The 26778-nt window shown below is 38.3% G+C and overlaps 1 protein-coding gene across 4 annotated transcripts in view; it reads left to right on the top strand.

Moving 5' to 3' along the window:
* The first annotated feature begins 5103 nt into the window (after positions 1 to 5103).
* KLHL2 (kelch like family member 2) overlaps positions 5104 to 26778 on the top strand; it is a 58192-nt gene continuing 36517 nt past the window's right edge. The window contains exons 1-4 of one of the 4 annotated variants that reach the window (XM_050338300.1): positions 5104 to 5269; positions 8168 to 8293; positions 12516 to 12622; positions 17244 to 17365. In XM_050338300.1, the coding sequence (XP_050194257.1) occupies positions 5247 to 5269; positions 8168 to 8293; positions 12516 to 12622; positions 17244 to 17365 (378 nt within the window). In that variant the 5' untranslated portion in view covers positions 5104 to 5246. Of the gene's footprint in view, positions 5270 to 5945; positions 6088 to 8167; positions 8294 to 12515; positions 12623 to 17243; positions 17366 to 26778 lie in introns of those variants that run through there. The other 3 variants (XM_050338298.1, XM_050338299.1, XM_050338301.1) reach the window with 3 other exon arrangements.

Here is a 26778-nt window from a genome sequence, read left to right as displayed (position 1 = left end):
CTTTCTTCTGGTTTGGTGAATGGAGCCCACTCAGTATAGACACCTGAATGCCTTATCCAGCAACAGAAGTCTGCTGGTATGAGAGTAGGAGCTGGTCCAGCTCTTTCACAGTCATGTCAGGGATACACCGTATGTGAAATCTAAACCTTTGCAGCACTGGGCCTTAGATCAGCTCATCAAGAGATCTACTTTGCATCTTGGTAGTTTGCAGTACTAATATGAATCATAGCCATGACCTACACTGGCTTCCATTCATAATGCTTACTTGAGCTAGGACTTCCTTTTGGAAGCTGTAATCTAGAAGGAACACAGCACTGACTACAGGGATCTGGCTTCTCCATCAAGTAGAACTCAGAAGCATCATAGCATTTGCTTCTTATGTGGCTCCTCTTTTCCAGAACTAGGATTAGAGTGCTTAAATCCTGTTTACTAGACTGTGGGCCATATCAAGTCATTTTGGAAATTACACCATATCTGATTTTGAACACTGAAAAAAGAGTTCTTAGTTACTAATTTTCATCATCATTATAAGGTCCATGAGTTTTACAGAATAAATCTTACCCTTCAGCTACTTTCATTAAGTATGTATCATGCTCAATGCTCCAGCAATTGTTTACATGGAAGAATAATGCTAGAAAAATCCATGCTTAATTGTATTTAACTGATTTTGGTCACAATACGATTTATTTTTGATAGCAGCTGCTTTGCTATTCCTTATTTCACATTCCAAATTTACATGTCTTATTTTTTCTCTCCCTGCCTACTCTCCAGTACATATTCCTTTGCAATCTGGTCCCTTTCTCAGTCTGCTGCAGGCACTTTCTTGCATTTCCTTTTCACATAACTCTGCAGTGTAATTCTTCTCAACTGCGTTCATGACCTTTGCTCAATGATTCTCTGAAACTTTAAATATTCCATGCTTCTGGGGAAAGAAAAAGGAGTTTCTTCCACTAAAGTGAGGCCTTTTAAGGTTAGGTAATGCTGGATTAATGCTGATATTAGTGCTAGTGTCTTAGACAAAAGTATGTAGTAATTACTAATGTCTGTGTTGAATGCAAGTCCTGTTGTGAATTCCACATAGGTCCTTGTGGATCTGTTTAGATACAGTGGCCTTGGTTGTATAAAGGTCTGCTGCTGGATGGTAATGTTACTGGGGGTGAAATGCAGAAGGAAAAAATGGATGTGTGCCCTCACAGATTTTGAATAAATACATACTTATTTTTACATAAAGCTTACATATAAATTATTCACAACTGAATTCAGTAAGATACAAATATAATGGATAATCTGACAGCTAACAAAGTGAGGAAGCACACCATTTGAAGCAATAGGAGGACAGAGTACTTAAGTATTCAATTCTAGCCCCGTTCCTTTCTTATTCCCTGTTCATGAAAAGGATCCCAGCCTTAGCAGCACATCCTCATAAGCACTCTGGCCAAATCCTTCAGAAGGTATAACTTCTAATATCTTCAACAAGAGTAAATGTTCTTACAAACTTATTTTTTGTCCTATTTGGAGATGTCTTCCTAATCTATGTTTGTCAGTTAAAAATACCAGTATGAACTTCTTTCAGTGTCCTCTGTGGCTAAACCTAATACAGATTTTTTCTAATGTGACCTCAGCATGGTGCATGATCCCTTAAAGATGCTAATAAAACCCGATGTATGTATGCAGTTACATTGACTTTTACCAGGGTCCTTTATTCCATTTGTAGGACCATGTAACTTGTGGAACTATCTTGCTAGCAAGCAGAGCTCTGCTGGCATAGCTTCATTTTCAGTGGATGTACTTCACTCATGGTTAGTGTCAGGGTTTCTATATCAGTAAAGTACTTCTAGTGTGAATACATCTGAAGAACCATGCGATCCCAAGTAAGCGTTGGCCACATTTCTTTGAAACTTAATAAAACAAGTAGGAAAGGACCAAGGAGTTGTTACAGGCATAGCCTAAAACACAATAGGGAATTTCCTCAGTAAATGCAGTAATTCAGATTGCTTCAGCATAAACAAAAAAAAGACACGTTTTATCATAGTTAGGAAACATAGCCCACCTCCTTTCCAAACTACATATATACACCCCCACATATATATAAATAAGCTTTTTCTCTGGAAGTTCTTTTCTAAGAAGAGGTCTTGTATCAAGCAGAATCCTGTAAAAATCCAGACATTGTATTTAAAGGATGTGTTTTCTCATAGTTAGAGACACAAGCTGTTTTGCCATAATCACATAATGTAGTTTGGATGCAGTCATATTTGTTTCAGCCGTTTACAATTCCTTTTGGAATTACTGAAGTACAAAGACATAATTTTTGGAGAAAAAAATATAGAACACTGCCCTATTTGTGTTTCTTTCTGATGTTCTGCATCACGGAAGTTAACTGAACCAATACTGAACATTTGGCTCTGAAGCCAAAGCAACACTGCAAGAAAAAGAGAGAAGTCACAGGCTGGAAATGCCTACTGTTCATTTAAGAATGAATGTTTGTCCCAGTTTTGGCTGGGGTAGAGTTAATTTTCTTCACAGTGGCTAGTGTGGGGCAGTGTTTTGGAGTTGTGCTGAACACAGGGTTGATAATATAGAGATGTTTTTGTTATTGCTGAGCAATGCTTACACAGAGCCAAGGCCTTTTCTGCCTTCTGTACTGCCATACTGGCAAGGAAGCTGGGGGTGCATGGAAGGTTGGGAGGAGACACGGCCAGGACATGTGACCCAAACTGACCCAAGGGATATTCCACACCATATGACATCATGCTCAGTGTATAAAGTATGGGGAAGAAGGAGAAAGAGGTGGATGTTTGAAGTGATGGTGTTTGCCTTCCCAGATCATGATTACATGTGATGGGGCCCTGCTCTCCTGGAGATGGCAGAACACCTTCCTGCCCATGGGAAGCTGTGAATCAACTCCTTGTTTTGCTTTGCTTGCATGCACAGCTTTTGCTTTCCCTATTAAACTGTTTTTATATCAACTCACAAGTTTTCTAGCTTTTAGCCTAATGATTCTCTCCCAGATCCTACTGGTGGGGAAGAAAGCAAGCGGCTCCATGGGGCTCAGCTGCTGGCTGGAGTTAAACCACAACAACATTACTGAACAGTTCTGCCATGTTAGCATGGGACAGAATCTGCAGCTGCCTATGTGCTTCCAGGATCTATACGCAAATAGTATGCAAAACCCCTCATCAGTTTCTGGAAAAGTTCACAATAGTCTCATATGGACCCTTAAACACAGCGTAGTAGCATTCACTTAGGTCTTACGGATCAGTAGATGTTAGGAGCCTTGTTTTACAAAGTAACATATACATGAGTTTACTCTAAGTTATAGAAACCTGGAAGTGTGATGAGACATTCATCGTCAACTCTCTGATCTACCTAGGGCAGACCTGCTTATGAACTCAGACCTTGGTAATGCTATGCTACACAGAGCTGGCTGAATTTTAAACCTCCATTTCAGAGGCCATTATTGGTGGCTTTGGAGCAGACTTCCCTGCAAGCAGGTTTTGTTGCACATGTAAATCTTTAACAAGCACCTTGTCTTCTCTAATGCAACACAGAGGCAAACCTAGTTGTCTCTTGAGAAGAGACAAATTCAGCAGTTACAAAGCACAGACTTAATAAAAACAGGCACTGCCTATTGTGATTATGTAATTTAGAAAAACCTCCAGTGGAGGTTTTTCGAAAAAATTTTGAAGTGTTCCCAAATCACACATCACAGTGTAGTAAAAGAGAACTGGTAGACTGAGAAAACTAAAATGGCATTTCCAAGTGAGGAGTATTACTTGAGATTAGCAAAGATGAAAATAAATTAAAATACATTTAGTTTTAATAGCCAGTGATTAGAAACATTGGGGAAGGCTTTATGTATCCATCTATAGTATTCTTCATCCAAAACACAGCTGCCATTTTTTTTTTTGCCTTCTATTTAAAATCTGCTATCCTTAAACTTCCCTCACTCTTAGAGAAATAGTGTTGGGCAATTAGTGATAGATTTATTAGTTTAGAGATACTATTCCAGAATAAAATCTCTTGCTCCAGTGAAGAAGCATTTTATTTTTATAGACATTATCAGACTTAACTACCTGAATTGTGTTCAGCTTACTAAACATATCTTGCACTACAGAATCTTCTAAAATTTAGAAGTAATTTACAGGGTCCAAGTACAGTAATTTCTTCTCGAATGCCTTAAGTCAGAAATTGCTAAATGTAGTATTCCTCATCACTGTTTGAATCAGTGTTGCTCACAAAGACACGTTTGAAATAGATCCGTTCATACTTCCTTTTGACATTTTGCATCACAGAAGCTACTTTAGCAAACATAAAACACAAGTCATGTACTTAATAATCATCAGCAGCAACGTTTGTAAAAGACAGAAGGTCAGCTGTTTTAAGTGGTAGTGTTTCCACTGGACTGGATCGAATAAAAGGTGAGATCCAACAGGTCACAGTGAACTGGAGGCTGTGCAGCTCCTCAGCCCCGACGCACTTTTGTTCTTCGCTTCGGCTCTGCTCGGGCTGCAACGACCTGCACGAGCTGGTGCCAAGCCAGCTCCTCGGCCGGCCTGGGAAGAAGCTGGGGATGCCACTCATGGCGTGCACCTGCGGGTGGGTCTTCTCACTGAGGAGACCTGAGACCACTTTCAAGTATTTTTGCTTTTCCCCGGGCTAGAGACCTGTGTCCCCACGCGAGCGCCACCAGCCATCCATCTGCCCTGGTGCTGAGGGACCCCGAGCCGGGCGCTCTGCGGGACGAGCCCCTGCGCAGGGCAGCTCCAGGTGTCGCCCTGCGGCCCTGCCGGAGCCACCGCTCTCCTGGGAGGCGGGAAACACGCACTCGGGCGCGGGACTCGGGCTCGCCCCCTCGAAGGACACGTTTCTTCCAGCAAAGGGCAGGGGCGCCTCATCCTCCTCTTCCTAAAGCCCCCCGCACGCCCGAGCGGGAAGCTCCAGCGTGGGATTCCCGCCCCCCGCGGCCATCCCGGCCCCGCCGCCGCCACCGCCACCGCAGCTCCCGCCCGGGCCGTGCCGGGCACCCCCGCCGCGCCTGCGCGGAGCGGCCCGTCCCCGCCGCGCCCTCCCGCGGGCGGGCCCCCGGAAGCGGCGGCTGCGGCGGTGGCGCTGGGGGCTCGGCCGGGCGGGCGCAGCCGGCACCGGGCACCGCGCCCCGCACCCGCGGCGGGGCAGCGCAGCTGGCATGGTGCTGGCGGCAGCACGCCGCGCCCGCGTTGCACGGAGGAAGCCTGAGCGGAGCCGCGATGGAGATGCTGCTGCCGCCCGTGTGAGTGCGGCGGCGGAGGGGCGGGCGGGGAGGCTGCCGGAGCCCGCCGGGACGGCGGTGCGGAGCGGAGCGGAGCGGAGCGGGGCGCTGTGCAGTCCGCGGGCCGGGGGCGCGGCGCGGGCCCAGCCGCGGTGCGGGAGCCGGGAGCGGGAGCAGGAGCAGGAGCAGAGCCGCCGCTGCTCCGCAGCCTCCCGAGCCGCCCGGGCCCCGCGGGAGCGGAGCCCCCGGGCGGGAGGGGACTGGGAACCGGCCGCGGGGCAGCGCCGGCGGGAGGTCGTGCCGGCAACCTGGTGGCGGAGCCGGTGCCCGTCGAGCCGGGGCTCCGCGGGCAGCTTGGCCGCCCGTGCTCGGAGCTGCCCCGGCGTGCCGCGGCGGTGCCCGCGCCGGGGCATCCTCCGGGGGGAGCGGGCACTGGGCTCCCCGCGGGCGGGCAGTGCTGCCCCCGCCCCGCCGCCCGCCGGGTGCCTTCCAGCCTGTGGGGACAGGCGGGCTTTTTTTTTTTCCCTCCTCCCCCTCACTCCTTCTGCTTCCTCCATCTGCGGTCCCAAATTATTCCCTATTTGACTCAGCAGTCGTGCTCACCGCACTCTCGGTTTTCTGGTTATTCGGTTAAGCATCTTTTCTAGTGGCAGTGCCCAAGCGATGCACGTATTTCCAGCTGCAGCTAAGCTGGGCTCGTCGCCTTTTACATGCTCCTGTTCAGTGCAGCTTCATCCTATGCCTTCGGGAGGTAGTTTTCAGGCACGTTTTGGGTTGGGTTCTTGAGAACAAACCGAAGGAAACCAGTTGCAGAGAGCTTTGACCCAGCTCGTGAAATGGTAAGAGATACTCCAGTAACTTCAAGCAGACTGGTAGTTCTCAAAACAGAAGGCATATGACTGATGGTTTTGTAGGCTTCGTTACCTTAAAACAAAGTTGTCCTTTGTGACAAACAAATGAAACTTCAGCAAATTAATTTACGCTTCATGGGAACTCCCCTATCTAATCCAGGTTGCTTGGCAGCTCTTTGTGGGCAACTGTGATTACTGTTTTTTCCCTGCATAGCTGTGTTCGATGTGTATATAGCCTGTAAATGTATGTAGATATGTAGACATTTGTATCTGATGCATTGCTTTGGGATGTAAAAAGATGCCATAGAAGTGTTCTGTCTTGGAATTGATAAATCAGGGGTATAATTAAAAGCTGCGTCCCTTCCTTATAGGTCTTTGGTGTTTTGAGCATTTTCTGCAGTCACTGATTTCTCTCTATAATATTTTTGAATGCTGAACACTACATATGTTGCATAATGTAAAGGAGTGATATTCAGTCTAAAGGAGTTCACTAATAGGATATCTTTTTCTTTTTTACCTCTGTGCAGGAGCATATGCATGTGCTGAATAGCATGTAACTTGATTTTTTTTCTGATTGATGAAAAATTCTTGTCCATTACTTGTCTACTTTCGGTAATGAATTGTATAATTTTCAAAATTGAGTGTGAAACTTGATTCATATCAGTTTAATGTTACACTGTAGTAAGTTGGTAGTAGTTTGAGTTCTGTGGATGGATGTTATTTTGTTAGCCAGTGTTTTATGGAGACTTTTTCCATTTCTTCGTAGTTTAATGCAATTTTGTGTTGTTTTGCTCCAAAATTTTGTAGCTAGTTTTGGAGTAAAGAAAAAAATAGCTTGACTTTGCACTTCTGTAGTGAAGGGAATATAGAGTTTTAGGTTAAATTCTTAAATTATCATTGGATATTTCTTTCAAGCTTCTTTAGACATGCCCAAGTAAAAGTTTGAGTTATGACAGAAGAGAGGCTACAATTATGTGAGTCATTGAATATGTTCAGTTTGAATGTGCTTACCTAAAGCTAGCAAGGTTGAATTTTCTTTTGAAACCAGATCTTTGATGTACCAGGTAGCCCCACCAAATGACTTCAGTGACTTTGCTTATTTCCAGCTCAGAGGTTCAGGAATACAGTTACAATACTGTAGAAGAAAACTTCGCTGATGCTAAGCATTTTCTAAGTGCTATGACAGCACAGTTTGCCTTGTAAGAATAACATTGTGATTATAAACAGGAAACTCATCGGTTTGGTTTGGCTTGAAAAACCTTCTTGCTATTTGGATAGTCCTAGTGACTGAAGAGTGTGTGTAACAATTTTTCTACAGAAGTTAGTGTCTATGGAACTTGGGTATTTCTTATGGAAGGAATTATTGTAGCTAGAGGTAATGATTTTTTCACACTTAGTTCTCTTGCTGTTTTGAATGGGGTTTTGAGAGTAAGAAAAATTAAGAGGTTGGTCACTTATGTTTTCAAAACATTGAGTGAATCTACAAAATTACCCAATTTTTCTCAGTCACTCTCATGCTGCTGCTAGGGAAAGCCTGGACAATTACAGTAGTCGTCATGTGGTCTTCCTGTCAGAGGTGAACTGGGAGCTGTGTGAACCAGTAAGTGAGGTCATGGAAGGTAAGAGAGAAGCTCTTATCTGACATGCAGTGAAGGCATGAAGAGACAGAAGTGATGGATGCTGCATTCTACCATTGATCTGTATGGGCACCAGGCTAAAAATTCCCAGAACTGCTTCTTCCCTTACTTCAGGGCTTATTGGAAATATTCTAGAATATTTCTCTATTAAATAAAATAATATTCACACACTCATTTCTGTAGTGGAGGTTATTATTAGCCCTGAGTGCCTCTTGTCAATCTCATTAGTGTTGGTCACCAACTTATTGCTTCCATGGAAATTCTACCTACTCCTCCACACTGCTGGTAATAGGGAAACCAAAATTGCTTGGAGTAAAGAATAGGTTTCAAGTGAAAATCTTCTCCCCAAGGTGAAGGTGGAGAAAATAAGGGGTGATAGAACTGGAGATTAGACAGAAGTATTCATTCTTTTTTTTCCTCTTTCTTTCCAGTTGTACCAAACTTTGCCATCAGAAGCCTTTGGATCTGAAAGATGATAACACCGAAATTCACTGTCCTGTTACAGTAAATCCATGGCACATGAAGAAAGCTTTTAAAATTATGAATGAATTAAGAAGGTATTACTTCACTGTGTACATCTACCTGGAGTCCATAATATGTTTTTACTTTCATTTGCATTTATTAAGTTAATAATAATAGTTTGTTTATTAAGAACATGCAATTTCAGAAGTGTAGCTGATCTAATTAAGAGAAGGATTAAATATACAGTAAAGTGATAACTGAATGATAGTCATGTGATGATAACTATAATGTGTGCAGTATGTTTTTACCCCTCATAAGTTAATCAAAACTAGTTTTGTGAGACTTAAAAAATACTTAGGGGTTGTATTTAAGGAGTTACAGCTACTGATCTTTTCTTGTGTGTAGTTGATCCTGCATAGATGAAAAGTGACTCTTTAGTTGAGCCTAAGGCTCTTTGTGTACCTCTTGTTGATTTTTGTGGTAGGCTGCAAACCGGAAAAATCTTACATTTTTCTAGTCTGGAAACATAGGTCACAGTCTTATCAAATATAAGCCAATTGACAGTACATTTTCTTTCTTAGTTATCTTTTGCTTGCCTCCTGGGAAAAATTGATGAACTCCCATATCAGATGTTGAAAGTAACTTTTTTCAATAAAGTTTTGTAAGACCTTGAATGATACTACCATCATTTTCAGCAAAACTGGGAGGCTGGTGCTGATTCTGTTCATAGCATCCGTACTGATTTATATTCTACATATATTCTACAGTGATGTTGAAAACTGTGACAGCTGGTAGGTAGAGCTCTGGAAGTCAGGACCTACAACTATCACTTACAGTAATTCAGCTTTATAACTAACAGCAGCAATGGAAAAATTAAAAAACTAAAATACTTCTTTAGCATAGACAATCCTGAAGGCTGTGAAAATCTCATAGTTCTTTGTTATTTCCCATATAAGATTAAAAACAGGAGAGGCTTCACCTGAAAGAAACACATCAAGTTGTACCCTTTTAAAGTATGTGTCCGCCTTTGATCTTCACTGTTCCTTATAGGGAAATCGTTAATACTGTGTGCTGGATAGACTGACACTTGTTGCTTCACCTACATATGCCCTTTGCTTTTTCAAGTATCCCAGTAACCAGATTCAGTGTCTCAAGGAACATATTAGAGCCTGGCTAGAGCCAGTAGCAATGACTCCCTAAGGATGAGCAAGAGTTCAGATGGAAAAAGTTTTCCAGAATGAATCTTAACGATAGTTTCAGAAGTCAGAAACCTTACCTGCATTTTGTTGTGTTGCAACTAAAAGATACGTGGTCCTCCAGCAGAGTGCATTGTTGAAGGCCATGGATTATTTTCAGAACATACTTTAGTTTCCATGGTTACTTAAATTCAAATTGCTTGCAGAAGCAATTTGAGCAATTTTGTCTTACACATATAAAGTTGGAACAGGAGCAATGCTATGCAAACGTTAACTAGTTCTTATTTAATAAAGTAGTTGATGCAGCAATGTTTACAATTTAAGCTGAGTACAGCTTTTAAAATTGTAAGTGGTAATTAGATAAGATTATAAACATTCTTATTTGCATTCATTTGTTTGAAATAATAAACTGAAATATTTTAGAAATGTTTCAGACTTCATTACTCAAAATGAAGATCTAATATTAATCAAGTAAATTATATTTTTAAATTTGAATAAATTTTTAAAGTGGTTTCTGTCTCAGTTGTTTTTATTAGCGTAGCACAAACAAGTATTTGCCATAGGTATACTCTCCAGGAAGTGGATAAGTTGGGAAAAAATAATTTGCTTAAGCATCTAAAATACATTTGTTTTGATTGCTTAAGTCTGTATGTTTATATTAAATTTTTTGACTGCTGTCAAGTTGGATGGCTCTAGTAGCTCATAAGAGGGTTTTTCTGTATCTTCAAATTTTCATAAATTTGAGAAATTTTGTCTTTTGTAGTTTTTGTCATTTCATTGTTCACCATCACCTCAGAGAGATCATTAGGATAGTTAATTAGTTCTTGACATACTAAGAAATTACCCTCTGATGTTTATCTTTTCACTTCATTATAATTCGCTTTCATCACAATGGAATTTGGCCTTACCTACATTTGTTAAAATCCTCATTCTTACAAACACTTTACCAAAACCTTTTGAAAATGTGTGTAATGAACATTCTCTATATGAACCAATGAAGAATAGCCTGTAAGTTGGTAAGCAGTTACTCTTCTTAAATATATGCTTTCTTGCCCCCCATTTCTCATTTTCTTTTCCATGAACAGTGTATTCCCCACAGTTCTGTTCTTTCATTCACTCTGTCCAAGCAAATTAGTGCAATATCACTTCAGAACAAGCTTTTTTACAATAAATTGATGTGCCCTCATGAAATGAGGCTGCTGAGTTTCACGAGTTGCTTACAGCAGATGTACATGATTAAGTTTATAAGCTCATTTCTTTAGTAGTTTATATAGCTTGTCAGCTTTGTAGTGATGCAGAGTATATTCATTGATCTAATGCAATTCCAGACTAGAGATGTATCTGAGCTACCTCTAAGTTACTATGTCTATATATGTGCAGTGTAATTAGTTAGCCTGAGTTTTGCATTGATGTAATTCTCTTCCTTCTGGCTTTATTGTTAACTTTGGTATTTCTGTGCTACTAAGTATAAAACTTTTTGTTCCTGTTGTCAGCATAAATGCAGGTGTCTGATAAAGCTGAGTATCTGATGTCCTTTTATGTACAGCTTTCTGTTTCAATTTTTTTATAATAAATATAATGGTTGTTTTCAGGATCCTCTGAATTGAGTGTTTCATCTAGGTGCGGTCATTACTTATACTGTACATCTTTTTTGATAATAATGGTATTGCAGGGTAAACTTACGGGATTTAGGTAGTTGCTGTAGGTGTTTAGAACTGAAAGGGGAAAGGTAACGGTATGCGAGGATTGTAATATGGCCCCAAAGGTTAGTCGTGGCCACCAAAATTTTGGTGTGTGACCTCCACAAAGCCACCTTACTTGAGTCTGGGCTCATAGAAATAGGATGATTGCAGAGGCTGAGAGATCACAGGGTTTTATTGGACTGAGGTGAATATCTGAGCAGTTTGGCTGAGGTCTTTAGCTCTGTCTGAGGAAAATGCAACTGCTCACCTGTCTTTGCTACAACTCAGTGTGGTAGTTGCAAACTTTCTAAAAGTCTGCACTTTAATTGTAATATATATTCAGGAAAGGTAAAAATTTTGTCTTTTGGAAAGTACTGAGAATAGAGATCACTGGATTGATGTACAGCTCTAGCTCTATCCCTAAGGAATATGTTCTGTTAAACCATACTTTTCCCTCTTCTCTCTGTTGCTGTGGCTCTAAGTTTTGGGGATTGTATACTGCTTCCACAGGGGCAGTGAGTAGCATAAGCAGGAAATAAAAAGCAACTGTGACTATGGCTATTTAGATGCTGTGAAATTGCAGCCTTTTGGTGTTGATGTGTTTTTTTTCTTTTTTTTTCTTCCCCCCTCTCCTCATTCAGTCTAGAAAACTGGAATACAAAGAGTACATGGTGTTGTAGGTTTAACTGGAAGAGGTGTAGCCAGTAGCTGTAAACTGCATTGCAAACACCAGTGTTGGGAATGATTATAAATAAGATGTTACTTTATTGCAACAGGGAGGAAGTATGTATTACAATTACAAAAGACAAGAATGCAAATGAAGATACAAAGTCAAGCAAGATATGAAGTTAACTATAACAAATTCTAAACTACTGAGAGTGGAAAAAATAATTGGTTTTTTGTGCATGGGCTGGGTATGAAATGCTTGGAAAACAGTAAATGCAGAGAAGATTGAGTAGTGATTTTGAACAATTAGGCAGGCATGAGCTTCCAGTGTAATGTGACACAGGCATCACAATTGAACTTTGGATTCTTTGTCATCTATAAGATCTTGTTTCTTACCTCATTGTTCTTAGTGTTTGCGTATATTAAATTCTGTTTTTCTATCATAGTTATTCAAAGAGGTCCAACCTTCCAGAGAGAAGGTTTCTAAATTGGACTGATACAAATTATGGTTATTCAATCCAGAAGACTTCTGTGCAAAGAATCACAATTCAGTTGTTTGATTTTTTTGTTTTTTAAAGTTCTGTGTACCCAAGCACCATCTGTAATCTGATTGAGTAATAGCCATGTGGTTGTGTAACACATTTACAAACAATGCTTCATCAACATTGTCTGCCTCTTTTGAGGGCATGGGAAAAGAAATTGTATGTGATATTATATACTTCTCTGTTGTAGTTCACTTATGTGAAATTGCCTTCTCTGATATTTCTAAATAGTCAAAACTTGCTGTGTGATGTGACGATAGTAGCTGAAGACATGGAAATTGCAGCGCATAGAGTTGTGTTAGCCGCCTGCAGCCCCTACTTCCATGCCATGTTTACAGGTACCAAATGTTTCAATACTTACTTACTTGTTCTAATCCAATCCAACTGTATAAAGCAGAAAATTACATGACTTTTACTTTTTAGGATCTATTTTAATTTTTAGATAAGCCAGTAGGAACATTTGGGATTCTTAGGGAATTTTTCAGTCTGAGGACATACTGGCAACTTATTATTTGTTAGCATGATGAATGCTTTAAAAAGTCTCCTTAATTTTAAAAAAATTAGATGTTAAGTAAGCAGGGAATAGTAGAGTTGTTATACCCTTTAAGGCTCTAGTAATCTCACTTGTCCAAAAGAAGGTTAAAATAACTTTCATGTGAATGTTGGAGTAAATTATGTCCTTTAACAACTACTACTGCTACATTCTTCAGACCCAGAGTGCTCTAGGCTGTTAGTAGATATGAAAGCTTTCTGTGGCTTTGGCAGCCTATAGCTGGAGTGCACGTTTCAGTATTTTTAGGGTAATTCTCCATGACACATGTACTCTGCATCATTGCCACAACTTTTCTGTGCATGCTTGATTCTGCCTCTGCTCGCTTCACGCTGGCCATGTTACTGCGTTACTGCTACAGCAGGGATGCTGAAGGCTTTCAAGGCTAAGATAGGTTCAGATTCACAGGAACCTCCAGCTGAATTCCTGTGCTGTGGATTTAATTCCACAATGGTTATAAATCACACTGAAATAATGTGAAATTCAGTGTCAAAGTGAGAATGCTACTAAATGCATGTTAAAATTAACTTCTGAGGTTTTGTCTGTTCCTCCTCAAATCTCATGCCAGCTTTGTAGTTGACTGTCTGAAATTAAAAGAATGCTCTGCAATGCATTGCTTCTGACCACTACCTCAGATGGAGGCAGAAATGTGACTCTTGGCCTGCCTGTATGCAAGCAGATGGCATTTTAATAACTTTATTTGTATATGACTGGAAGATTGATGAAATTTCAAATACTGTTGTGTTCTGGGGAAGCAGCTGATTATTCTTGAGCTTATATGCAAATATTTTGACATAGCCATGTTTTCCCACATAGAAGTGAAATCACTTCTACAGCAATGCTTTGAAGTTGCATGTAAAATTAAATATCTCTTCCTCTAGTATTCAAGTTTGAATTTGTCGTAGAGACTGATACATTCTGTCTTAATTTTTACTACTGTTCTTAAAGTTAGAAAAAAAACAGATGCTTCTACAGTTCCTTTTTATCACCTTAGTAACAGAGAAATGCAAGCTTCTTATATTAGTTCTATATTGAAGATTAACTGTTGTTGACTACTACATTGAAAATACTCTTTACACTGAGTACAGCTTTTTATTATCCTTTCTGTGATTAAGACATTTCTGCATGCCCTCACTGCCCTTTCTATGAAAAAGTTTTATTACCTATTCAGAGTACCAGTGCAGCAGTATTTGTGGCTGCTCTCCAGACAGAATTGCTGAAATCTTTCCTTTCCTTGCTTCAGACCCTTTTAACATATTTTGCTTGTTTTATGTTTTTAAGTGTAGGTGGTCTTTGACCCCCTCAGTGGTGTGGGAAGTGGGAATGCTCACCTGAGTAATGGGTGTGAAGTGTTTAATACATATATTTGTGGCACTGATTGTGTAGTTGGTGAACAAAATTGTTTAGAGTTTAAATAAAATTCTGGTGTGGCTTCAAGATTTAGCAATGGATTTTATACTATGCTTATAGGTTGCTTTAGAGAAAGGCCTAGCTGTGGTATTGGTACATTTCAGCCATTCCCCTCACAAAAAATCCTGAAATTCATGATAATTATCTCCATGGACCCTGCAATTCACACTTCTCAGGTGGATTTTTATTCTTATCCAGCAAGTTCAAATAAGCAAGTTTGATCCCTTAACCAATCACAACCAAATGGAAAAGTATCTTCTTCCATCCAGAATAAAACAGTGACTGAAAAGACAGTAGAAAAAGTTGCACTCTTATGCTTTAGGATTACTTCTCAGCTAGAAACTAGAAGCTTATAATTAGACATATGTTTGCAGGTTGCTTCCATCTTTCTTGGAGTCATTAAGAACTACTTTGGTGCAGCACGGGATGTGGCATTAACTGGGTTCAAACCCTCTTCTCCGTTTTTTTTGTTGTTTGTTTTTTCTCCCCTCCATTTGCACTTGCAATGGTAGCCCTAATGAATGTCTAGAAAGAAAGAAAAAGTTACTGTACTGCCTTTCAAAATTACAAAATCAATTCTCCTGTGGAGAGGGGGAAGAAAGATTAAACAGCTGGAGTATGTTACTGGAAATATTTCTTTCTTCTTATGCAGTGGAATTATTTAGAACTATGATTTAAGTATACTTAAATGTTTAGAGGAATGGATTATAAAACATCAGAGAAGGGTCTCTTCAATGGTAGTAGGGCCTGAGTTGGGACAAGAGTGACCTGAGTTTAATTTTCTCTTCCTAAGTGACAATTATCCTTAGGGAATTACCTGCTCTCTTACCTTCCATTCTCCATTTATAAAATTCTTGTTTAATAAAACAACCAAACAGAAAAACTACCCAAACCCCTGCCTTGCATTACTTTGTGAGGAACCATATAAGTTTTTTAATTAGCCCCTTTAGTATCTTCATCTCAACTGGTGCTTTGCTACTTCTTCTTGGGAGGTTGGATTAGTTCAGTGCTTTCGTTTCTGTTCACTATATGCTTTCCTGTCACTAAGAAATCTGTGGAGATATGGTAGTGCAGCTTTCTAGTCATGAACTGAGTTCTTCAGCAGCTTGAATTCCAGACTGAGACTGCCTAGTGAGCTGCATCTATGGTTTCCTGCAAATGATCTATCAAAAAAAGTAATGGCTTGATCTAGCATTATAGTAAGACTGTATGTCTGTTAAACGTGAAAGCTGAGAGCAAGTATTTTTGGATTTATCTTAATCTATTGGGAGTTTTTTTCATTTGTTTGTTTGCATGTGGATTTTTTTGTTGTTGTTTTTCATTTTTTTGTTGTTCTTTTTCATTTTGGTTTTTTTTGGTTGTTTTTTTTTTTTTAATATTCTGGGCTCCATTGTTAAACAGAGAAGGTGCCTATCCATGAGTCTAAAAGACTTGACACAAAATCTGAAAACAAACCTAATGTGCTTGCAGAATATCAAAATCTGCTCTCCCACACACACAATTTTCCCAAAGGACCACCTCCACAGAAGCTTGCATAATAAATAACTTGCAGCATACATGCTCTGAAGATCAAGAGGTTTAATCTGTGTCAAACTAGAAGTAGAAACTTGGAATACAGGGCTCTTCAGGGAACCTGCTAAGGTGTAGGGAAATGTTTCAGAAGAGCAGATGAAAAGAGAAATTTCTGTTGAGGCTGGATTTTGCTGGTTTTGATGAGCCTTCATCAGTGTTTTCTAGAATGCTAGCAACGTATGTTGCCATTAAAGTAGCGTGTTGCCGTAGATGGTCTTCTGAACTTTGTGCCACTTAAAGAGTTGATTTACAAAGCCATTCCTTATCCTTCAGCTCAAAAAAAGGCATGAATAATGGTAACAGATTTCTCAGTGATGACCCCTTTGCTGAAAGCACTGGGTGAAATGCATTGCTTGACACCAGCCCTAGAGACCAAACAATGAAAATATGTATGTACTTCATAAGAAAATATCAGCAATGATTAGCATGTTCTTGTTCACTTCCCCGTCCTGTCTGCTTTGGTTGTTGTATACATTAAATTTATTACATCATTATCTCTAGATGCCTATGCCTAAAGGAAAGAAATAATATCCAACATAGAAGAAAAAGAAACTAATGTATTCAGAGACTGGGATATACTCTTCCAAAGTCCAAGTTTATCTATCTTCCAGCATAACTGGTGTAGTTCATGTTTTGCTTCTCGGTGCAAGTCAGTGCAGAATGGTTTAAAGGTCAGATGACCAAATGTGTGGTTGGAAATCATGGAGAGGGTTATAATCCTTGGACAGTTATTTCAGACATAGACAAAATGTTGCATTTTGAGAAACATCATATTTTGGAAGGTGAAAACTATTTTGCAGGTCTTTCTGTGAAGATCAGTTGTGGCATATGGCCAACATGTCAGCCTCCACAAAATGACATCCAACAAGTTTTCCCTTGCTTACCATTTTATCTTAGCTTGAGTTTTAGCTGTTAAATCAGAGCTGTAAAAGATCTTTAAAAGATGTGAAATTACTAAGAGAATAATAAGTAGGCAAGCAAAGAAATGTGTATGTTAATTCTTCTGTGGGAACATAATTTTTCTTATTTAAATAAAATTACTCCAAACTCTGTTTGGTGTTCTCGTTCAATTAAGAAGTTGATAAAACTAGAGTATTTTACCAGCTTGCTTTGCCAGCAAAATATTTCTGTATGCATTTGAAGAGTTTTATTTAGGGCTGATAACAGTATTTTCCTGATACTGTACATTGGAGAAAATAGGTCACCTGCAGTAAAAAAGTATTAACCCAGGTAGCATTTGCATGATAGTAACAACAAAATCTTCCTTTCTTGTTGCAGGAAGCAAGGAAAGAAATTGAATTATTATTATTTTTAAAGTTGTTCTACCATCACAACTGATCATACACAAAATTTCTGCTGCTATTAAACTTCTACATCCATGCTGTATTTCTATCTAATTTACTTGACCAATAAATTGCTTTTTGTAGGTGAGATGAGTGAAAGCCGAGCAAAAAAAATTCGAATAAAGGAAGTCGATGGCTGGACTCTAAGGATGCTTATTGATTATATTTACACTGCTGAAATTCAAGTTACAGAAGAAAATGTACAGGTAAGAGTGAGAATGTTTTCTACAAGAAAAGAGATGTAATATGCAGAGTCATTTATTTTGTCAGTGTGGTTCAACTCCAACATAGGAAATCTCATCTGCAAACTGGATTTTTTTCAGACCTTGTGCTTACAAAGCAAGTAGTCATGCTGTTTAAATTCTGGGTCAAATTCAAAGACTATTCAACTAAATGAAAAGTCAGTTGACTTTAATGGGCTTTGCAGCTAAACCTTATGTAATGCAATAAAATAGATGGTTTACTCTGCCTAAAATTAATGCTGTCAGCCACCTCTGTACCACCCCCTCTCTGATACTTAAGTGCAATGTACATAAACAAAATAGATTTGTGCCTAAATGTGAAACCATGTTCTCCATTTAAGCTGTTCTGTTTGGTTTTTTGGTTTGTTTGGTTGGGTTTTTTCTCTGTTATCCTGCAGAATAAAGTATTTTCTCATGCTCGGTCTCTGTAACTTACCAGTATCCAACTGTGCAGAAATTTTTAGCTACTGCCTTTTTTTTTTTTTTTTTTTTTAAATTAAATCAACCACTATATAGCATGATAGTTCTGCCCATCCCACACAGAGCTAATCAGTTTTTCCAATTGGGTGTATCTTAAGCTGAAGCTTCAATTAGAATAAAATACACACAAGCCTAAAAAACATAGCCTCCTACCCTTGGTGTTTTCTAACCACAAACCCTGAAGATGGACAGAGTAGATTTTCCTTCCATTGTCTTTTGAGATTTGGCATATATGTTTGGAAAGTTTAAAACGAGTTGCATAACAGGTGATATATTTAATTCTCATGTTTTTCTTCTTGCTCCTTTGCTCTTCTTTCTGTTCTTTCCCAATGCCAAGTTTATGGTTTATTAGCAGTTATTTTGCTGCTTTTGCAGGGTGTAAAACCATGTTGCTGTATTTGGCATTGAAAAATTATATTGCAATTGTGTATTCTGAAATTAATTGCTTTTACTGGGTATTAGGCTTTTAATAGGGGTTTTTTAATAGGGTTTTTTTAATGGGTTTTTATTGGCTACTGAATCCAATGGGACACTGCTAGTTTTAGCTATGCTCGATTGAAGAGCTAGAAATGAGAAATATTGACAACTTGAAACAAAATATCCTACTAGTAGACCCTCCATTTTTTTAGGTCATACCATAAGTAATTTAATTCTACACGATTAATTTCTTGTAACATGCTTCTTAAGGAATTGTTTACTTCTGGTCTGATGATGAATGTACATAATGAAGAAACTGACTGAAGTTATGTTGTATATTAACCAATTTGATGGGTGCACAAATCTCTGTATCACTGTAGAAGACTTGGGGCAAAATCCAGAGCTGTCAGATATTCTCTAACAGACCTCTTGTTGCTTGATCATGCTGGCTTTTTATCCTTAAAACAGAATATTCTGTCTTGATGACAGAGCTTAATGGCCTTAATCTTGTACATTTGATCCATAACATCCAAGTGGACTTAACAGGCAGCCTACTGTATTTTGGCTGTAGGTGCTTCCTAGGAAGCAGCATTATCCTTGGCAGTGCTAACTCTTCTGTATTTACGGGGAGGAAAAACCACTGTTACGTTTCTTTCTCATATGGGAGTCATAAAAGGCCAGAAATACCTGTGTTTAAAGCTCCTGAATCTGATAGGGCTTTAATTTTCGTGGCTCCAGGTTACCTGTCTGAAGATACACCTGATGATGTTGGGGATGTTAATATAAATAATATGGCCTGGTGAGTGATGTTTAAAGTTTGTGGTGACTTTGAGAACTGAGAAGACAGTCAAGCTTTTAAGTTGGATTTTGATTTATTCAAATAGAGTTGCATTGCATTTTACTGTTGATAGTGAATATATTTGTAATATGACTGATAATGGATGCAAAGCTATTCTTACTTTGTCACTTTCATCCTTTTTGCATTACTATTACTATATATGTAGTATTTATTTGTACAGCAGAAACCAGAAACTTAGAAACCTAGTGCAGATTGTCAGGCCTTAGTTAATACCATGTTCTTTCCATAGCTGTGTTGCATGCTCTTGAGGTTAATTCTAGCTTTCAGTTTCCTGTCTGTTATCTAGAAGGTGGTGTGAAATTTTAGTAATGGTCAAGAATTTGTCTTGTAGGAATGCAGAACCGTGAAAACCTGAGATGCCATGTAATATTGTTTCAATTTTTTTTTGTATTTGGACTAATGTGCTAAACTGGAGCTTCAGCTTCTAGATAGCTAGTTATGATTCTTATTCTGATACCCTTCATGGGATTTCAACTGTATTATTCTGTCTCTTCAGGTTATATATAGTAAGAATAGGTATTGAACTAATTCCTAATAAATGACACAATGTTGAAGAGGGTGTGCACACTTCGTGTTTAAGTAATGTAAAATTGGTAATTCCAATATAGAATTGTAATCCTTGGTATTAAAATAGCTACGTTGTATATTTATGAAAACTAATTATAAATGAATACATAACTGTATAGCCAAGTTCACTGATCTTTCTCAAGGGGCAGTTTAACTATGAGCCTCTTTCATTAGGATCTTACTTGATCTAGATGTGGACAGGAGACTGCTTCCTTACCGTGCCTTTGCAGCTTCTGAGTAAGAGCTGTTCATTTTTTCTCCCCGCTTGCCTGTTCTCACTTGTGCATGTTTTTGAGCAGGTGGAGGGATAGAAAAGACAGGTGAAATCAAGGATTGAGGAGAAAATGTAGTGCATAAACTATCAACACGGGAGGCCCTATCACTGGCTGTTTTCACTTCATTAGCTAGATACAAAAAACCATTTGTTGTTTCCTTCAGTTCTTGGTTCAGTAGTTCCCCCCCAGCCCCCAACAGTAAGGCAGCTGGTATGTGGATGTGTACATTCTTTTAGTATTTGTTCTTCATTTAGAATGAGGTATTTTATAATTCATCTCTAATGGCACCCACTTTGCATAATGCTATACCAGTGTTTCTGCTGTATTTACATACTATGTCACGGTTTTCTACTTTCTTAACTCTCTGCTCTTCCTTTTTGTTTCTTTTTTTTTTCCCAGGAATGAAATTAAATGTCAGACCTAATGCAATATCTCATTCTTTGTATTTTAAGAAGGGAACATCAAAGTTAATGTTTTCAAAAGGCAAATCAACTCCCTTGCACATCAAATTTTTTTGATATCCATATAGGTATTAACTACATGCAGTGCACAATGTGGGAGAGTTAGTTACTATAAGAAGCTCATGCGTGAGTAACTCTCCCACACTGTACGTATGCCTTTCATCCTGTATTTAGTCAGCTGTATACCTAGGGCCTCTACTGAGCACAAATATATCAGAGGAGAAATCCCTGCAATTGTTTGTGGGCTGTGGATTTGTTATGGGGTTTAGAGGTCAGCTTGATACAGGATGAGCAGAATGTGATTTGAATAAACATGGATTAAAATTGATTGAGTTCCTTTCTGATTCCCTGTTCCTTTAGTTGTGCTGATACAACTATTTTTTTTTGTTTTGTTTTGCTTTGGGGTTTTTTTTGTTTTGTTTTGGGTTTAGTTTGGTTTTTTTCAGTTATTCTTAACTTGGATTGCTTCAAGGATCTGTTTTATAAAATGGCCCAACCAGTATTGGTTGAGTTCACCCAATACTTTCTGTTAGTGTATTGAAGTGTGGGAACATACATCTGTGTTCCCCTGCTGCTTGGGGAAAACACTGCACATAGCTTCACTTTGGACCTACTGCTGTCTTGCTTTTGAAAAAGATGAGTGTATGAGAGCAGAAGAGAAAAATCACAAAAAATGGTATTTTTACATAACTCTGTCCTAGCATATTTTCCCTTTAAAGAATTTTGTTAGATACAACCAACACAAAGTCCAAAATTCTGAACAGGGTCCTGTTTTAGGATGTATCATTGTTTGTGTTCATTTTCTGAAATTATTCAAGAACAATGTTAGCATAGTAATAAGCATATTATGAACACACAGTATGTCTGAATTTTAATTTGTAACTCTTACTGTTAACACAAATTACCATAGAAAGTACAACAAACACACTTCTATTTGTATGGTATGGGATGTGGGCATTTAATTTGAGATGCTGTCAAATAAAGGTCTGAAAAAGCAGCTTATTTCCCCAAGAAATCCTCAAAAAAGAAGATCCTCATGTTGTCCCAGCTATTTACTAATGTAGTCATTCTATAGTACCATGTTTGATAATATGGGCTTTGACTATTCCTGCTGCTCCTCATCACTTCTAGGGTCTACTGGTTGAACAACTTTGCAGGGTTGTTGAATCCTGAAAAATCCTATAGGTTGAAAATGAACAGGTTCTTCACACCTAACCCCAGACAAGTCCCATAGCTTTTGAAAGCAGATTTGTTCTTTTTAAGATGGTCAGCTTCTAAGTTATGTTTGTGGCATGGCCAAGTTGGCCAAGTATGTTAAAGTAGCACAAAGGAAAAAGCATTGTGAGATTACAGGGAATAGCATAAAAGATAACTGCTACTGAACTCTGTAAAGTGAAACAGTGACTGAATGTACGGTGACTGAATGTATCCAGACTTGGCAGAACATAGTTAATCTAATAGTGAAAACTTGATAACAATCTTTATGTGGTTAGTTCCAGTTGCTTTAATAGTTTTTATAGTTCATAAGGTAGCATCTGACTTAAATCTTCTCGATCTGTACTAGACAAATTTCTGGTACTTCCTTCTGTTGTCTTGTGGAGAAACTTGTTGCTAGTTTTGCTGTAACAATCTTATGTATTGAAATCCTATTTTCATTCATGTAATTTAATTTTTTTTCTTAGGCTAAACGTCGTAGACTTTTCTTTGGAGGCAATGGTTTCTAAATCTTTTACCATTCTTCTTTCTCTTCAAGACTCTTTCCATTTCATCTGTATTTACATTTTAACATGCAATGACCAAAATTGGTCCATTTAGACCTTATTAATTCAGACTAGAGTGCAATTATTATCTTGTGAGTAAAAAATAGTGTTTGTTTCTTTATGTCATTGAGTGAGTTTGCTTTTCCAGTAACATAACATTTATTCTAGCAGTCACTTTCTATTTATACTGACAGAGAGAGTAAGAATGAGAACATGGAATTGGTCATCATATGGTGGGAGAAGGAAATTTTGGTGCCTCTTCATTTTGGTAAATGCCAATTTGTGTGATTTGTTGTTGTAAGTATTTAAGCTTATTAGCATAATACTTCTAATGAACCAAAACTGCAAGCAGTGGAAGTCATTATTTGATTTAATAGTAGTAGAATGTCTTTCAATAAGTTTATTGGGCAAGAATTCCATTTCAAACCAGAGGTGCCAATTTGCAAGTCTGTTTCCAGAGTACAACCACATGCTAAAATTGATTTTAACAAAATTGCTAAGAAATTATTTTCATTTTGGAGAATTGTGCAATTATATTTTAAAACTCACAAATAACAGAAAGGAATGACCTACTGAAAATCTTATAAAATTACACCCGATTTAAGGGTGGAAGGGCATGGGAGGAGGAGAAAGATGTGTACAAGTAATTTTAAAAATGTTTGAAAGAGAGATGTTGAATATCTTTTGAAGAGACTATTACACAGAATAGAATGCAAAATAATGAATAATCCAGGCTTGCATATGTTGAGGACAAAAAACCCCAACAAATCAACAAGGATAGATATTAGTTCCAATAAAATGTAGTAAAACTATGTATGATCAATAAGATGAAGTCCTACTGGATACTAATTTCAAGGCAAAAGTAAAATTTTGTGCAACATTTAACATTCCTTATTTGTTCTTTTACTGAGCACTTAGATAAACTAGATAAAGATATTCAGAAAAAATATTGTATTGTACTTAGAAGCAGTCTGCCTTTGACACACCATGTGCAGTTTTATGTGGGTTGGATAGGGGCTACCAGTTTGTTCTGAAATTTGTATTACCAGAATGTCAGATTTGGTAAAGGAATTTTTTTTCCCTTGTACCTGTGTCTCATGATCATCTCAGATTCTCTCCTTCAGTACCCTTTCCATTTAGGGACAGGTATACCAGTTTACAGGAGTTTAATTTAAAAGGGATTTCAGGATCACGATGGAATTACCAGTGTAACAACTTACTACTGCACATCAGCTGAACAACAGCAGCTAGTTTTATGTGCTCTTAGCTTGAACAAAATATGAAATGACCAAGTACAAGCCAGTTTATAAGTCCAATCTCATTACTTAGTATTTGCCACAATCTTTGAGCACTTACGAAATCAAATCATTGGAATGTAATTAATGTATATTAATCTTCAGAGCCATACTATCTTTGTACCTGAGCTGAGAGTCAAAACACTCCTAGGAATATTGTGATGCTTGTCAAGCTTTAACCTTGACAGCAAATATTTTATGTATATGAGCTGGTGACTAAACTAATAATCTTCATGTGACTTAGCAACATAGTGATGTGTAAAGAACATAAAACATGTTTTTTGAAACTAGTTTCATTTTTGATACCTAACTTGGCATGTTTTTCAAGAGTTTGTAAGGCCTGCAAATAAAGTATACTTTTGAACACTTCCCCCTTATTATTTTATCAAAAGGTGTCCCTCCCTTTTCAAAGGGTTATATCCCATTTTCTTTATGAATATAGGAAATTTTCTGTTTTAATTGGGGTAGATTTTTTTCCCTTCTAGAATCAAATGCTAACTGTCCTTTACAAATATGTGATTGGGCTTTGTAAGAGGAGGGAGTTGAATTCCAGTGCTTGAACAGAGACGTGCATTCTGTGTCCTGGCAGTGTGCCTGCTGCTGTGTAAGTGGGTGGGAGAGATAAAAGAAATATTTATTCAACTGAACTGAATGCCGTGAAGATTTCACTGAATCTTATAATACAGTAGGTCCTGTTTCAAATATAACGTTATATATATTTTAGATATAAAGCTGCTTTGAGAGAAGGTAATGCTGAAATTGCTTCTATAAGAATTGGCTGTTCTCCTTCAGAGAAAGACTATGAAAGACATGTCTGGAAAAAATGCCACACTTAGAAACCTAAAACAGGCGGGAAGGGAGGAAGTTTGATCTTGATGCATTTACAGATGTGCCTACCCTCTCTTTTTAAATACTTTTTGATAATCAGGGAAAGTGAAACAGCTTAAATGAAAGTATATCTTGAGAAGAGGGAGTGCTAGGTAGGCTGGATCTAGGCAATTGCAACACTCTTGGTCATGATTAACACCTTGCATGTCACCAAAAGACCAACCGATAATTAATATAGGTCCATTACCTCCCCAATCATGCACTTTACCGAAATGCAGGGGTTCTTAGGAAGAGTTTATTCTGAGTTAACAGCGATTGCTGCAAAGTTTTCAAATAGATTATGATGTCCTAGACACTGCAGTTTGGTGATGATAGCATGGGTCATGATAGCAATTTTTCTAGGTAGAAGCAATCACAGTCTTCTAGCAGATGCAAGTAACTTAATAAAACTATTACTGCTGTACCAGAGATTAATGTTGGCATCTCTGAAGGTTGCTGACTGGTTGTTGATAAAGGTCTTTTGTTTACTTGCGTTTGCCTCTATTTACTAACCACAGTTGTCTTGTGACAGCATTAAAAATCATCACTGTATTATTTATTAATCGAATACAATTTTGAGTTCCTAGAGCTATATTTTAAACCAGTGTGTTGTCATCTTTGTATGCCGTCCCCCTGTACTGTTCCCCCTCCCCTACTTCTCTGTATAGCTTTCCTCTTGCATCCTCCAGTACCTAGACAGTCACTTCATCTTGTTTAAGCTTCCAAAGTCTTTCCTGCAGTACGTGGCTGCTTACACATTAGGTGCTAGAGATAGAATATTGGGCCATGTGACTCCTCTTCTGAGCTGATTTATTGCTAAACTCTGCTCCTAAAGAAGAATGAAGTTAGGTCAAACCATACCAACACTGTTGAAGATAACGGTGATACTTATTTTGGTTTTTTTGAGTTTTTATCTTTCTAGAGATGATTTTTTTGGAGTGAATGAGTTTGTTTCCCTTACTGTCCCTAAAAAAACGTGGAGCAATATTGCACTGATTTCCCTGTCAATAGCTGCAGCAGATTTTTAAAAAGTGAAAATAGCTCTGACTTTACATTAAAGTTTAAAAATATCATTGATAGCATCTTTAGAGCTGAAATCTGTCAATTTCTGTTTCCTGTGACTTAAATTTAATGCACCAAAAACTCTCAGCAAAGTATCATGGTACAGCACATATTTTTTTTAGACAGACTCTTAGGCCAAATCTTCATTAAAACTGTAGAGCTATCTTTTAAGCTGTTCATATAGTTCTATTTTTCTGAAATGGTATTGAATTATGATTCCCAAATAATCTCCTGTAAGCTTAACACTTTGGACAGATTTGGCTTCCTGCCTTCAATATAGGATGAGTATGGTGCTAATTATTGAATCCTGAGGTGACAGATTACAATCCTACTTGTTTCTGAGAGAATTAAAATATTTGTCATGGTCTTCCATATCCTCCACTAGTGGCTGTTTCTAGACTCAAGTTAATCCTGAAACTGCCATATTTCCACCACCATATTTCAGCTTACTATCACTTTTTACTTGGCCTTCATGAAATCCTAAAACCTTCCATCCATAAACTGACTTTTTTCTTTGTTAATATGTTTCAGGTGGCTGCACTAATTCTTGAAAGTTTTTCTTTACAAAAAATGTTTTATGTAATAGAGCTATTGAGTGTCAGCAGTTACTGGTGGTCGCTGATCTTGTTTCACTGGCACAGATATTACTAAAGCTTTAGGAGAAGATGGAGTTCTTTATTGGATCATCTTATAGACCTTCAAAAATAAACAAGCCTTTGGTCTTTCTGCTCATCTTCATCGTGGCTGCTGTGGCATAGCTACTAAATTATGGAAGCTCTTGCAAAACGTATTCAGAGTCACTCAGGTTGAAGTTTTATAAAACTGGCTCATCCTAATGATTTCATGATTAAAACAGGATTAACTATTTTTTTTAAAAATTCAGATATGTGTTTAAATCACTTTTTACATGGTAATCCAAACTTTCACTGTTACTCTTTTATGCCAGAACAGTTCTAATAATGTAAGGGGCTTGCTGACACTGCAGAGAGGTACTTAAATACAAGCTGACATGAATTTCCTTACAAACCCTATTCATAGAAACATGTTTAAATCTTACTGGGCCAGAATTTAATGTTGGACTAAACAGCCTTATAATATACTCTTTGACTGTGTGTTGAAGGAGTACCACTGTGTTTTGCTATTGTATGTATTTTATCCTTTAGGCTTCAAGCAACCATCTGGTTACATCCTTTTAACCTATTTCTTGTATTTATGACAACAGCTTTGAGGATTTTAATAATGTCAGGGCACAACTAATATGAGGTGTAGCTTGAGGAGAGACAGTGGCACACTTCTTGAATTTATATACATTGTAGGACATGTCAGGCAACAGT

This window comes from Myiozetetes cayanensis, unplaced genomic scaffold (assembly GCF_022539395.1).
Source record: "Myiozetetes cayanensis isolate MyiCay16 unplaced genomic scaffold, myiCay2020 scf7, whole genome shotgun sequence".
Lineage (NCBI taxonomy): Eukaryota > Metazoa > Chordata > Aves > Passeriformes > Tyrannidae > Myiozetetes > Myiozetetes cayanensis.
This window is presented reverse-complemented; position numbering and strand designations above follow the sequence as displayed.